Source organism: Neodiprion fabricii, chromosome 3, assembly GCF_021155785.1.
Source record: "Neodiprion fabricii isolate iyNeoFabr1 chromosome 3, iyNeoFabr1.1, whole genome shotgun sequence".
Lineage (NCBI taxonomy): Eukaryota > Metazoa > Arthropoda > Insecta > Hymenoptera > Diprionidae > Neodiprion > Neodiprion fabricii.
In genome coordinates this window covers 10,814,172-10,829,421 of record NC_060241.1, presented here as the reverse complement: position 1 = coordinate 10,829,421, position 15,250 = coordinate 10,814,172, and the positions used below count along the sequence as shown (strand labels likewise).

Here is a 15,250-nt window from a genome sequence, read left to right as displayed (position 1 = left end):
GTCAACACCCAAATTGCCCGGGCGAAGCGAAGTTCGGCTTACTCGCAGCAAGAAGGCAGCACTAAGCAGAGCATAGATCACCCGCCAATCGATAGCCAATCAATGAATTTTTAGTTCAAATTCGTTGACGCTTGCGCATTTTGCTATTCTCTGACGTCATTCGCTATGAATTTTCTTATTGGCTCTTAGCTTTGGGACATGCTTAGCCTTCCTCACGGGGAAGAAGACTCGATTTCTAACGGTTTTCCGTCATTATTGTACTTACGGCTACCTCTAGTTCACCTCGTGTTCTTTTCTTGTCGCTAATTATTCTAATTATTTGGCTATTGATAACAATAATTAATGTGTGAGAATTCGCTTTAAAGCAATTATTAAACTAATTGTGAATTTGGGTGCATTCGCTACCACGTGTTGCTCTTGGCATTGTATATATCGGGTAATTCACTGACTGTATATAGTGTGTCCAATAAATCACGTTATAATTTTTTTGCTAAATTTAGTGCGCACAGTTTTTTATTGTGACGACCTGTACCAAACCAGATCCCGAGTCTCCTCTACTGTTACTCGTTAAAACACCTTCCGATCACTGTCAGGACCATAGATCACGTTCACCTCCGGTTAGTGGATCAAGACGGAGACCTGGTTAATTTTTGTGGAGAAGTTATTACTGTGAGACTACATATCAAATCGCAATAAACGATGGGAATTGTATGCAACAGACTGTCAACGAGTAGGTAAATCAGTAAGTCGGCATGCCCCGATCAAGTCAGTCATCGATCGATTCTTAAACCGTTAACACCTCGAAACGTGGAGATCCTGATAGCTCTGGGTCTGAAACTGACACCTTTTGGAAGAGGAGTTTCTGACAACTAAAAATCCGATTTTCCTGTTTTATCATCTGCTACGTACCATTGAGGAAGAAATCTCAAACATTCAAATACCAGTCGTCTTTGACGAATCCGTTGCGTATTACGTGATTCACGCTCACAAACCTTACGCCTCGTCAACTTTCAACAACAGCGATGAAATTCGAATCACCCTTCAGCATCAAGATTTATGCATATTACCCAGCAAAAGTTCGGTACATATCCATGGACGACTCCTCAAACCTGATGGTACAGCTACTGTGAACACACAGCTCGTAAACAACGCGATCTGTAATTTTCCTGAAGAAATTCGCTACGAAATTAATGCAGTTGAGATTGGTAGAAGCAAGAACGTTGGCTTGGAAAGTCTCGTAAAGGGTCACGCTTCCCCGCAACCTGGTCAGACTTGGCTGATGGAGAACGCTGGATGGCTTGATGTAGAAGAAAAGAAAAAATTAACCGATGCCGAGGGTAATTTTGAAGTACTGATACCGCCCAGCATGATATTGATTTTTGCCGAAAACTACCGTAAGATCGTTGTCAACGCGAAACATGAGTTAATTTCCACAAGATCAAAAACTGACGTCAACGCAATCATGTGGACTCAAAAGGAGGAATTCAAAATCACGATCAATGCAGTGAAATGGCTAATACCGTATTTGAAACTTGCGGATCAGAAAAAGTTGACCCACCAAATTTCATTCAAAAAGATTCGCCTATTCCGATGAGCTTCCGCAGTTGGGAAGTATACGAATATCCGTTACTTCCCACAACATCGAAACACGTTTGGACTGTGAAAACTTCCACTCGGCTTGAAAAACCTCGGTACGTCATTTTGGGTTTCCAAACAAGTCGAAAGAACAAGACCGGCAAGAACCCAAGTCATTTCGATCATTGCAATATCACGGACGTCAAGCTATTTTTAAACTCTCAATCTTATCCATACTGTAACCTGAAGCTCAACATTAGTCGTAATCTGTACGTGCTCCTGTACGAGATGTACGCAAACTTTCAAGCTACCTACTACGACAAGAACTCCGAGCCATTGTAGACAAAGAGTGAATTCCTTCGAGACGTCCCCTTATTCGTTATCGACTGTTCAAAACAAAACGTATCTTTGAAGTACGGACCTGTCGACATCCGTCATGAATTTGAAGCTAAAGCCAACTTTCCCGCTGAAACATCGGCGTACTGCTTGATTGTTCACGATCATATTGTCGAATACAACCCGCTCAGTGGTGGGGTGAAAAAGTTGGTATAAAAGCTGAGCCGTTCCCACCATCTCGCACAGTTCAAAGATAGAGCTTATCGTTGACATACAAGGCTTTCGTAGACCTTTCAACAATACCTTCACATTGAAAGAATTGGCTATAATTTTAATCTACTCGGAAGCATCTCCATCAATGTTTTTCTTCAAGCCACCTTACGAATGGGATTTTCCGGACGTCAAATACAAAAGCCAAAATTCTTCGTTCGAACGCGATTTTCACGGTTCACCTTGGAGCTGTGGAACCATACCGTTTGAGGAAGTTGAGTGGACCATTGAAGACAGGCTGTGCAAAGCTGGAATGGTGTTCGTAAAAGGAGAAGAAAAACGAGATTGTTTGCTTAGAATTGTCCCCACAGTTTGAATCATCGATTTGCTGGACTTTGACTGTCCGTTGTTTCAAACCTTGCAAAAAACTTCAGCTGCGTCTCTAAGATGTGACGTGCATACAATACCCAACGCAATCTGTGCAGCACAAAACGTTTTGATACTTCAAAATTGGCTACATAATCGTCATACTGTTCGGATGGTGATGGTGAAGAGTTGTGTTACTGCGCAGAAAAGTCGACAAGAACGGTCCCGCATTCCTGGCAAATATATGTATTATCCTGGTTATGATACTGTTGAATAAAATTATTGTACTATCGTTGTGAAGAAATTGTCAACTGTACCCTAAAAATTGTACTTAATAAAACTGTTTTTCAAAGAATATTCATGAATTCATTTCCCACCTTCACCTCGGCTCTTGAGAGGGAATTTTTTTCAATACAAAGCTTATGTAAGATTCAACCTTGCTCTCCATCCTTGACCGAGCTGTACTCAAACCGAGTTATGTTTTGCATTCCTAGAGCGATAGTCACCCAACACCGCAGATCCTTGGTTCTGAATGTACCGCAGCTATCGGTCGACCTTGCACTCTGGTCTTGACTGAACCCGTCCATAATTCATCCTAGAGTTCACGTTACAGTTAAAAGACGCAAACGCAGCTCGAAACCCTCCATCGTTGCTTAGTGGTGTTCGAAGTAGCATTTTCTTAGATTTTAAGACTTAATTCTAGATACAATTACAAGGTACAAAACGTACGTAGGATTAAAGGTATACAAGATGGTTAGGCGATAAATCAAAAAATATTCATAATTTCGATCTTTTTTTTTTTCGTTTATCGAACGTAGGACTTCCACAGGACACTGGATATTTGAATGTGATACTTAGATTATACGTATACGAATTCAAGTTGACCGTACGGTCCGCCAAGATAGCGTAGATGCAACCGTCTCTTGTTACTGGCTGTCATCACCTTCTGGAACAAATCTTCATCTTCTTGGAGGGCCTTGGTCAGTCGGTTCGGTAGAAAAATCGTGAGAGAGTCCTCCAAGTCCAGAACGATTTTATCCCCAAATTTCGTTTCAACCCGACGAACGCCGCTGACTCGGTATTCGAAGTATACTTTGAGGTCCGAAAGCTTTTTCAAGGGCAGAAGTGTCTCCAGGCGAGCGACTTCGTTCAATTTTGAAAAGTCCATGATCGTTACTGTCGAGTTGTATGTGCTCAAAATCTCTCGTTAGTTGATTGAGGACAGATCTGATTTTCAGTAGATGTTTTGCTTCTCGAATATTCTTGATGAGCAGTTCTAGTCGTTTCTTTAATTCACGTGGTTGTTTCAGAGCACTTCTCATTTGCAAGAAGAACAGCTTCAGACTAGCGATGAAGTTTTCACTTTTGACTTATACAACGTTCCCCCACCACATGATTTGAAATTTGGTGGGGGCTAAAGAATGTCACGTGGTTGATATCAAATACGTATGTTTGTGTATGCGTGCGCACCTTTTAGCATTCTCAGAGCGATAGTAACCCAACACCGCAGATCCATGGCTCTGAATGTACCGCTGCTATCGGCCGACCGTGCACTCTGGTCTTGACTGAACCTGTTCAAAATTCATCGTAAAGTTCACATGACAGTTACAAGCCAAAGAGAATGTCACGTGGTTGATATCAAACCGGCATCCGAGTAAGTGAAGAAAAATTCTCAAAACCATTAAATTTGGAATGTCGCGTGTTTGATAACGTGGTAAAGGAATGTGGGGTGGCTAACGTTACACATCAGCAGTCCTACCGTGGGAAAAGAATTCGAAGTGGTTGATGTTACACATCAATGGTCCTATCGTGGGAAAAAAATGCGGGACGGGTAACCGACATCCAGGTCGGTAAAAAGGTTCACATCCCCCGCTACGCCCTCTACCGTTAGTAGGCGAGCACTACATAGAGACTCTGACCTTCGATCGGTAAAACAGCACAATTTTGACCTTCAACCGATAAGAATTTTTGGCAAGGCAGTGCGATTTTTGACGTTGACCGATACAACTGTCGGTAAGGTTGCACGTTCTTGACCTCAAGTCGGTACGGCAGAGCACGTTTTATCTGACGAGAGTGGGGGTAACCTTCAAGGGTTTGCGTCTGGGATGCGCGGAGCGGCTCGGTCGGTAAAGAAGGTATTTGTACCCAGAACTATCATAGCAATACTACTTATGTAGGTCAAAGATATGGGCAGGAATTTTGTACAGCCGACGATCTATGTGCCCTTAAGGTTCCCTCCTCAGGGAGCATTGACTATATATAAAGAAAATGACATCTCTCATTTACTTCAATTTGAATCTGCCGCCATTACCACCAGTGTCATAGAGGGAGTTGCCTATCGTCATCATACATTATAACATACTCTATTCTATTCTATTCTATTCTATTCTATTCTATTCTATTCTATTTACTGATTACTGATTCTATGGGCTCTGTGATATTGAAAATTCTAACCTAATAAGTACGTGAATTTACGACTACAATAATTGTGCATTTTATTAAGGATATTATTAAAACTTGAACAAACTACTGTACATCACCTGGAGTAAAAACTTTTAATGTTGTTTTCTGTTTTTATTTCAGGTAAGTAACATTGTATTGATATCTTAGCTAGCTGTAGAAGTTGTGATTGTAATACTAAAATAAACTGTTTTTATTTCAGAATCCAACTTGAGTTTTTATTTTAAAAGTGGAGTAGAAGTACAATTATTGAGATTATTACAAAACAACATTAATTATACTTCAAGAAAATGGACAAACTAAGGTTTGAATTTAAAATGCGAGGGGCGTCAGATGGAAAAACAACGATATTGTGCCTTACCTCAATCGGCACGCTAGACGGTCGTTCTTTTGCAATACCAGATGAATACCAACCAACGACTTTCCACAAAGAATTAATAACCTCACAGGTGTATATCAGAATAAAAAACACATTGGTAAAAAGGAATCAATTCAGGAAAGTCTGGATAACCTTAACAGAAAATTTGAAAAAGGTCTATTTTGATGAAGACAATAACTTATTATTTGAAAATTTTTATTTAGAGGAAATTTCAGAAAAAATAACTGAAACACCTACCACAAGCACCTCAGAAGATACAATTAAGAAGTTGCTAGAAAAAGTTCTAGAATCTAAAGAACAAATTTCTGAAGTTAAAAACTTAAATAAAATCGCTACAGATTTCATGATTGATAAATTTGATGAAAAAACCTCCAACGCTAACCAATGGATTAATTTATTTGAAAAAGAATGTGTGCGCTGTACAGTGATAGAAGATAGGAGAAAAATTGAAATCTTGAAGTTTTTCCTGGAAAAATGTAGTGCTGACTGGTACACTTCAATGATTTTAAAATACTCAATAGAATCAGAATGGAACATCTGGAAAAAAATATTTATTGAAACGTTCGGGAACAAAGGTTGGTCTCCTATTAGATATGCCTTTAATTTCAAATATCAATCTGGATCTTTGCTGGAGTATGCTCTAAAAAAAGAAAAATTACTACTTCAAATTAGAAAATCCATGGATACTGCAACGCTTATTGACCTTATTACTATCGGTTTACCAAACTTTGTATCAGACAACATTGACAGAGAAACACTTCAAGAAACTCAAGATCTGTTCAATGAAATAAGTAAATTGGAACATCTTGTAAAAAAATATAGTTATGAAAAAAAAGGGAAAACCTTTTCTGATTCTAAACTGAAAAAAGGTGAAGAAAAAGAGCCATGTCAAATATGTGTAAAAGCAAACAAAGGTAAACGTTTTCATTCTGAAACAAATTGCTGGTTTAGAGAAAAAGAAGACAAAAATAACAAGATGGGACCATTAAAATCTGTGAACAATTCAGAACTAGAGGTGGAATTAAATACAGAGGATCCAAAAAACTTAAAGTACCACCATTAATAAAAATCAAGCTATTACTAAATGACACTTTAGAAACCACCGGTATTTATGACTCGGGATCAAATGTGTCATTGATAAATGCAAAATTATTAAAAATTAAACAAGAAAACACAGATAATTTACAAGGAATAAGCTTGAAAACTATTAATGGTGCAGGAAAAACAAAAGGTATGATAACTTTAAAAGTAAAAATTTACAATATTGAGAAAACTATGAAAGTGTTTATCGTAGACAGTGACAACTTTAATTATGATTTTTTGATTGGCTTAGACTGTATTGAAAACTTTAAGTTGACCCAGACTGAAGATCTAAGGATCTTGCAAAACAAAGATTTCCAAACACAGAAAAATGAAATTAACTTAAATAAAGAGGTTGACAATAACACAAATGTCAGTATTCCTGTGTTATCAGGTGACATAGAAGTAAAAACAAACAATCTTAGGAAACATGAAGTAAATTTCAACGAACATCTAAATACTGATGAATTTAAAATGATAGTAAATCATTTAGATGTGTATAAACAGTCTGAAATCGACAAATTATTGAAGAAATACAAGTCAGTATTTGCTAAAGACAAATATGATATCGGTACTGTTAAAGAATATGAAGCTCACATAGATCTAATGGAAGAAAAATACTGTTATAAACGTCCTTACAGATGCACATTCGAAGATAGAAAAGAAATAGAGAATCAAGTGGTAAAATTACTGGAAAAGGGGCTTATTGAAGAATCATACAGCCCTTTTGCTGCTCCAGTTACTCTGGCATTTAAGAAAGAAGAAAATAAAAAAACCAGAATGTGTATAGACTTCAGAGATATAAATAAAATTATTACTCCTCAGTCACAGCCATTTCCACTTATAGAGGATTTGATAGTAAAAAGTGTAAACTGTGAGTACTTTACAACATTAGATATAAATTCTGCATTTTGGTCAATTCCCCTAAGGATTCAAGATAGACCTAAAACAGCATTTGTAACACAAGAGGGCCATTTTCAGTGGTCCTGTCTCCCTTTTGGATTAAAAACAGCACCAGCAATTTTCCAACGAATATTGAATAATATAATAAGAAAATACAAACTTAATGATTTTGTAGCATCTTTCATAGATGATATATTAGTTTTTTCACAAGATTTTAGTCAGCATATACAGCATCTATCAAGACTATTAGAAGCAATTCACAATGAGGGATTTAGACTAAAATTTTCAAAATGCTCATTTGCTAAAAATTATGCAAAATACTTGGGTCATATTATTGAAAAGAACTCAGTAAGACCACTGAAAGATTACCTAATCGCAGTGAAAAATTTTCCAGTTCCGGAAACAAGGAAAAATATAAGACAATTTCTTGGGAAAATCAACTATCACCATAAATTTATACCAAACTTGGCACAAATCTCAGACCCATTACACAATCTACTGAGGAAAAATGTAAGTTTTGTTTGGTCAAAAGACTGTCAAGAATCATTTGAAAAAATTAAAACATTACTTTGTTCGGAACCAGTACTAAAAATTTTTGACCCCAATATTCCAATCAAAATTTATACTGATGCTTGTATCAATGGAATTGGAGCTGTACTGAAGCAAGAAGATGAAAATAAAAATTATAAACCAGTAGCATATTTTTCAAGAAAACTGAATGATGCTCAAAAAAAGAAAAAAGCAATTTATCTTGAATGCTTAGCAATTAAAGAAGCAGTGAAATATTGGCAACACTGGTTATTTGGAAAACAATTCACTGTATACACAGACCACAAACCTTTGGAAAACTTAAATGTAAAATCTAGAACAGATGAAGAATTGGGGGATTTAACATATTACCTATCACAATATGATTTCAAAATAAAATACAATCCGGGAATATCGAATCAGGAAGCTGACTGCCTAAGCAGAAATCCAGTTTTAGAATTTGATGATAATACAGATGATATTCTGAAAGTCATAAATCTAGTAAGTCTGGAAGACATAAAAAATGACCAAAACCAGAACATGGAATTACAGGAAAAGAAAAGAAAATTTATATTAAAAAATGACATTTATTATAAAAAATTAAAAAGTAGAAATAAAATAGTATTGTCTGAAAATCTAAGTAAAATATTAATAAAAGATATACATGAGACTTACTGTCACTTGGGAAGATCGCAAATGATTAACAAGATAACCCCATTTTATTCTGCGAGAAATATGATAATGAATATAAAAAAAGAGTGTGATAATTGTTCTATATGTAAGAAAAACAAGTCGAGAAATAAAACAAAATATGGGCATCTATCATATCTAGGTCCAGCCACTTACCCATTTCAAATCATGTCCATTGATACCATTGGAGGATTTGGAGGATCGCGATCAACGAAAAAGTATTTGCATCTACTAGTTGATCACTTTACAAGATATGCTTACATACTAACGTCAAAAAACCAAAACGCCACCGACTTCATAAAACTAGTTACAAAAATCACAGAAAGTAATGATATAGACACAATATTATCAGACCAATATCCTGGCATTAATTCTAAACAATTTAAAAATTTTCTAGAGGAGAACAAAATAAAGTTGATTTTTACTGCAGTAGATGCCCCATTTTCGAATGGCCTAAATGAAAGACTAAACCAGACTCTGGTAAATAAAATAAGATGCAAAGTAAATGAGAACAACAAAAAAAAAGCATGGACAGCCATCGCTCAAGAATGTGTGAGAAGATACAATGAAACAGAACACACCGTCACTGGCTTCACTCCCAAGTACTTGATGGAGGGCGAAAGTGTCGATATTTTGCCACCAGAATTAAAGACAAAGGGTACAAAGGAAGACCTAGAAAGAGATCGAAAATTAGCTTTACAGAACACCAAGAAGTCCCATGATCAAAATGCAAAACGATACAACAGACACAGGCAAGAAATTATATTAAATACTGGAGATTTAGTGTATGTGGAAAATGGGAACCGCCTCAATAGGAAAAAGCTGGATGAAATAAGAATCGGACCGTACAAAATCATAAAAAGAAAATCTAACTCAATCTATGAAGTCGATACAGGACACAAGAAGAAAGAATCCAACCTTTTCCATATAACAAAATTAATTCCAGCAGCGGATGATAGACTGACGAACAGTCACATCGTTTCCTTGTGATTGTTCTCCTCCAAGGGGGGGAGATATAAAGAAAATGACATCTCTCATTTACTTCAATTTGAATCTGCCGCCATTACCACCAGTGTCATAGAGGGAGTTGCCTATCGTCATCATACATTATAACATACTCTATTCTATTCTATTCTATTCTATTCTATTCTATTCTATTCTATTTACTGATTACTGATTCTATGGGCTCTGTGATATTGAAAATTCTAACCTAATAAGTACGTGAATTTACGACTACAATAATTGTGCATTTTATTAAGGATATTATTAAAACTTGAACAAACTACTGTACATCACCTGGAGTAAAAACTTTTAATGTTGTTTTCTGTTTTTATTTCAGGTAAGTAACATTGTATTGATATCTTAGCTAGCTGTAGAAGTTGTGATTGTAATACTAAAATAAACTGTTTTTATTTCAGAATCCAACTTGAGTTTTTATTTTAAAAGTGGAGTAGAAGTACAATTATTGAGATTATTATAAACAAGAACGAAAAAAACGTCATATTTTCTTCTGCAGTGGGTCTTGGAGCTATTTTTGCTCACCTCACTTATGTAGTTGGTGCCTCTTTCTTTTTTAATACCCTGTTTTCAATAACTTGAACACTGTAAAAGAAATATGGTTTTTTTTTGTTGCTTGTTCGTACAAAATAAATGTTCTATGAGGAGTGCTTATACTAGGGTCGAAACGTTGGAATAAATTCTTGCGCACACTATTGACATACATATCCATGATTGTTTTTCACGTTCTATTTATGTCGTTGTCTGAGATTTAATAGTGGTGGTGAATCATTAGTAATACTTGGGAACTGGGAAGTGGCGGCGCGGCGGGAGGAGGACTCAGAAAGAGAAAAGGCACTTTTGGCATGCTTACTCGGCTATAGCCTGTCGATAACATCGAGTTGTTCATTGCAATTTATGAATGACTCGAAACGATCCAAATGAAAATTCCTTTTAAAAAATTTAGGTCATGTATACATTCGGTGAAAAAAACTCAAATTTTCTGAGATGAAAGTGCATGCGCAAGGAAGTCTTAGCATAAAATTTCCAGTAAACCGCTGACAAAAGTTCCTTGTGCACACACTTTCATCTCAGAATATTCAAATTTTTTTTCAGAACACTTATTACCATATGTAATCTGAATTTTGTTGAAAGAAATTTTTGATCACATTTTTTTCTATCATTTCGAAAAGGAAGAACTCGATATTATCAAAATTTCATCTTAGTTTCTCCTTAAACAGAACTTTCGTGCCATCTCATCGGCGGTGATGTTCATACTCCCACGCGTGGACTTGGATTTCTTGCACATCTTCACGACTTTTTGTTATTTATTGATACGGAAGTCAAGCGGTCGTCTCGCTTCCCCAATATGTAAACGTACCTGCACTGGCAGAGATTCAAACATACGAATTACTTCCGGCTTGTCCGTGGTCAGGAGGTTTCATTTGTCTCAGCTGGCTACCCACGACAAGCTTACCATGAAACTTGAAATCGATGCAGGGCTACCCTTTTTGAATACACTGGCCCACAAGACTACACACAGAGACCTGCATACGAAGGCGTACCGCCAGGCACCGCACCTGCGAAAGTACCTAGATTTCGGTTATAACCACTCAAGACGGACAAAAACGGCCGTAGCACAATCCTTTGTCCAACGTGCTTATAAACTGTGCATTACTACAGAACAAAGCCTGAAAACTGAACTATGAACAGTAGAAGACACGCTCAAGAAGGATGGCTATTCGGAAAAAGTCATCTAGAAGGTAAATCTTTTGATTTGACTTTTTAGTCATCACTGAAACGACAATCAGGCTAAGTGGAGCAGTGCCCAAACCATGATGACGATTCCGTACATCCCCAAATTGGAAAAGGAATCCGTTGTATCTGCTCTTTCTATTGTGACGTTACTTATTGGCCTCTACCTTTCACGCCACAAATCTTATTCTACTACTAACAAAATGAAACATATTTACAGAGGTTGAGAATGTTCAATAAATAAAGGACATGAATTTGCAAAAAATATGGTGATGCAAAAATCTTACGTTTATTCAGAATCATTCTGAGAGAAGGTAAACGGTAAAATTAGTGTAACCGTAGATCAATCAAAATTATAAAAATAAATCATTCCTGCACTCCCGCACTCCAATTAAAATACGCCTAATATAGAAATTTAAAAATAACAAAAAAGGAATTCTTGCTGTTGATAATGACGCTAAATTATGGAATAACTCGACTTTGGGTGAATGACTCTTCACAGCAAGAAGTATGATTCTATATAACGCATTGTGACAAAATTTAACCATGTGAATTGTAACGTGGCATTTCGGTTAGGCCTGCCCGTTACAAGGTACTGCTTGAACTTTTGGCGGAATCCAGGAATAAGGGTTTTGGAAATCGAGTCGCGAGATAATCATCGAGAGCGCCAGAACTGGAGTCACGCATCCGGGCTTCGACAGGGACGAAATAGCAGATTACGAATAAGATATTGCAGGCTTTTGTTTTTATTTTTTTTCCCGAGTACACCGGCCACAAGCCGGGGACCAACTCCGACGCCGAAGATATTTCGAGGCAAGGCGAAACCGCGGAGATCACGCGGGAAGGATACCGAGGCTGCGGAGGGGGAGACAACGCAGATCCCTGCAGCGCGGGAATCCAAGGCGGACGCGATTCCCGCTGGCGGCCGGCGCGCCGCAGTCTCCCCGCTCAGTCCGCCTACACCCAACCGAGGCAACCGCGAGAGACCAGCTAGCGACGAGGGAGCACCACCCCGCCCAACCCCAGGGCTCCGTACAGCTGGGCGGAAGACGACATCGCGATCTAGCGTTAAGTTCTGCGCCGCGTCGCGACGACAGGTGCACGTCAAGTTGCGCAATCTCCGAAATCGATGACAGATCGATTGTTGCGCATTCTTAGGGTGATGACGTCGCGAAGGATTAGCGTGACGAGATCGGCGTTGCGGTCGATCGGCCATCTGAGATCACTCTAGTTCTGGCGATCAAGCAGGGAGGTGACGTTGCGCTTGAATAGTTAAAGGGTTTGAGTGGTTGCGCGAAAAAGTTCGTTGGGTTGCGAGGCACGATGGATGGAGACCGACATGAGGGATTCGGAAGCTTCGTGAGCTGGATGTGGAGCGGTAAGCGTTGCTGATATCCTCGCGATTGAATTTCGACAGTAATTGAGCGAGGGCTTGTCCGAGAAAGGATAGCCGTTTGTAATCTGCGTGTCGAAAAATCCTCGAAATTCGTTTGCCGATTATTTCGGTTGGTGACCGTAGCCTGAGTTGCGCGTAATAAAGTAGAGCCAATTCCGAGTGATCGAGAAGATCGAGTCGACCCACGTTTTGAGCCGAGGCACTATTGTCTCGAATTTGAGTGTAACCCAATTCCGTTACACGGGGTCACGTCAAATCAGTGCGATAAAGTATCATTTCTCGTGTAGGTCGCGAGCCGTCGGAAGGGGAGTGTTCGAATTCGCGAACCGCGTCCCGACGTCACGGAGAAAGTTGAGCTCGGGTGCGTGTTAATAAGAATTTTCTTTTGTAGAGGACAGTCGCGGGTAACGCGACGAGCCCCTTTTTCGTTGGGGCTTTTGTATTATTGATTAGTCATAAGGTGGCGATAAGCGCCCGTAGGCATAAGCAATTTTTTTTTTCTTTCATTTTATTTATTACCGATTGCGGCCACCGTGTCGGTGGGGATTTCGGTTCCGGTTTCGTCGAGGAGTTTATTGTTAAGTTGGCGACTAGCGCCATTCCGCAGAGGACGATCGCGGGTAGTGCGTCGGGTCCAATATTGTTTTTGGTTTTTGTGAATTAGCGTTTATTATTAAGGCAGCGACTAGCGCAAGTAGGCAGTAGAGGTCTTCTAGATATATTAATTTTTTGTTCTCTCTTTTTTTTGTTAAACGTAAGTATTTAATGTTGAATCGCGCATAGCGACTTACGAAGTATTATTTCTGTGGCTTTGTAATTTGAGTCGCGAAGAGCGACTCTTGCAGTATTGGTATTTTTATTTTTGTATTATCGCTGGCTAGAAATGTATTATTGGATGTTTATATTAACTTGGCCAAACAACGTGTTGGCGTACGTGTTTCGTATCACTCTATACCCAAAAATTACCACTCCACTCTCCGCGGTACTGAACTACCGAGTATCTGGTCGCGGTATATCGCCTTACCGATTTCGAGGCGTGTTGATCACGCCAGGCGCCCAACAAATTTCGCGATCTCGTTTTAGGTCCAGGATACCTCGCGGACGCCGATTTATTGTGCACGGAAAGTTCTCGGTCATCTTCTCCGAGTGACCGAGGAGCAAGAAAAATCCACGTCACAGAATATAATAGAACGAGAAATTAAGGAATGTGGCACAGGCACCTACTATTCATTCATTTCTTAACTTAGCTCGGATCTTCCTGGTGAAGTGGGCGGCTTGATAGCTCCAGAGATTTAACAGTTGCTGGTGAATTTGCGAAGGAATCAATAATTGACTGTCAGCAATTACTGATTATGATGTCCATGCGGATCCTCTCTCGATGATTAGTTTAAATTTTCAGGCCAAGAGATATATGAGTCTGCTTCTTTACAGCTTTTATTATATATAATAAAAAATAATTCAATATACCTATTGACACAAACAAAACCTCCTACCTGCGGGAAAGCCACGAAGGAATGCGTATACGAGATTCCCTGCCAGTGTGGGTACGTTTTCATGAAATTCACTAGTGAAGGGACGACACGAGAATTCTGTTTAAGGAACCAAAGTTAGTCCTGCGTAAGATCAAGGAAGCAGTCTATGTCGCGTTGATGAGTACTGCAGTGAGCCAACTGAGTTTAGAACTTGGTAACTATGGCTTAGCCTGATTAGAAAAGATACGACGAAGGCACTTCACAATAACACAAACCACTAGATGGTGCCTCAAGTGAATTTGAATTAAATCAAATTACCGGAATAGTTAATTCAATATGCGGCGGTCGCCATATCGCCAGCTTCAGAAGACGAGAGCAGATTCCAGTGCCCGAAATATCAAAATAGAGTCCGAAAGAAGCAATGGGCCTGGTCCCACCGGCGCTCGACAAGGGAAGTAGGGTGGGCTCCCCCCCACTCTTTAACTCCCAAATATGACTAACGTCTCATTTATGTTACCTAGAAATGCCTCAAATCCAATACTTTCGATAGCAATTTCGACTAATTCGAGCCAGCCCTTACGATTCTGCGACAACATTTAATAAAAAATAATAGCGATGAGATAGAAAGATGATCTGGATCAGATGGAAAGCGTCATATGTTCAAGTTTTAGGAGCTTGCAAAATCAGTCCTCCATTCGGTTTTACGTCAAATTGATTTGATACTTCATGTTTCAGTCGGGCGATATTGGAACTTCATGAAAGCGGCGGTCTACATGATCTTGGAGCTGTCAAGTGGGATATAGCCTTGTGCCTGTTGGTGGTGTACATCATATGCTACTTTTCTTTGTGGAAAGGGATTTCCACTTCAGGAAAGGTAAGTTATTGAAAATGTTTCGTGGCGCGCGTCCTCTTTAACAAAAAAGAGGCCGCGTATTTTTTAATTTGGTCACGATTTCCAACTATAGAAAACAAGAATCTAGGGAATAGGAATAAATGAAATAAACACGTCTTTTGAGCCATCAGTTCTATGTTTAATTTTGGCTCAGAGAGGAAAATCTTTGAGGTATGAACCTCAGAGAAAAAACCCCTCGTAAATGTTGAATT

The 15,250-nt window shown here is 38.8% G+C and overlaps 1 protein-coding gene across 1 annotated transcript in view; it reads left to right on the top strand.

Annotated features, from left to right (window-relative positions):
- LOC124178536 (sodium-dependent dopamine transporter) overlaps nucleotides 1-15,250 on the top strand; it is a 420,680-nt gene that overhangs the window by 244,261 nt on the left and 161,169 nt on the right. The window contains exon 6 of the mRNA XM_046561971.1: nucleotides 14,882-15,020. Within this exon, the coding sequence (XP_046417927.1) occupies nucleotides 14,882-15,020 (139 nt within the window). The remainder of the gene's footprint in view (nucleotides 1-14,881; nucleotides 15,021-15,250) is intronic.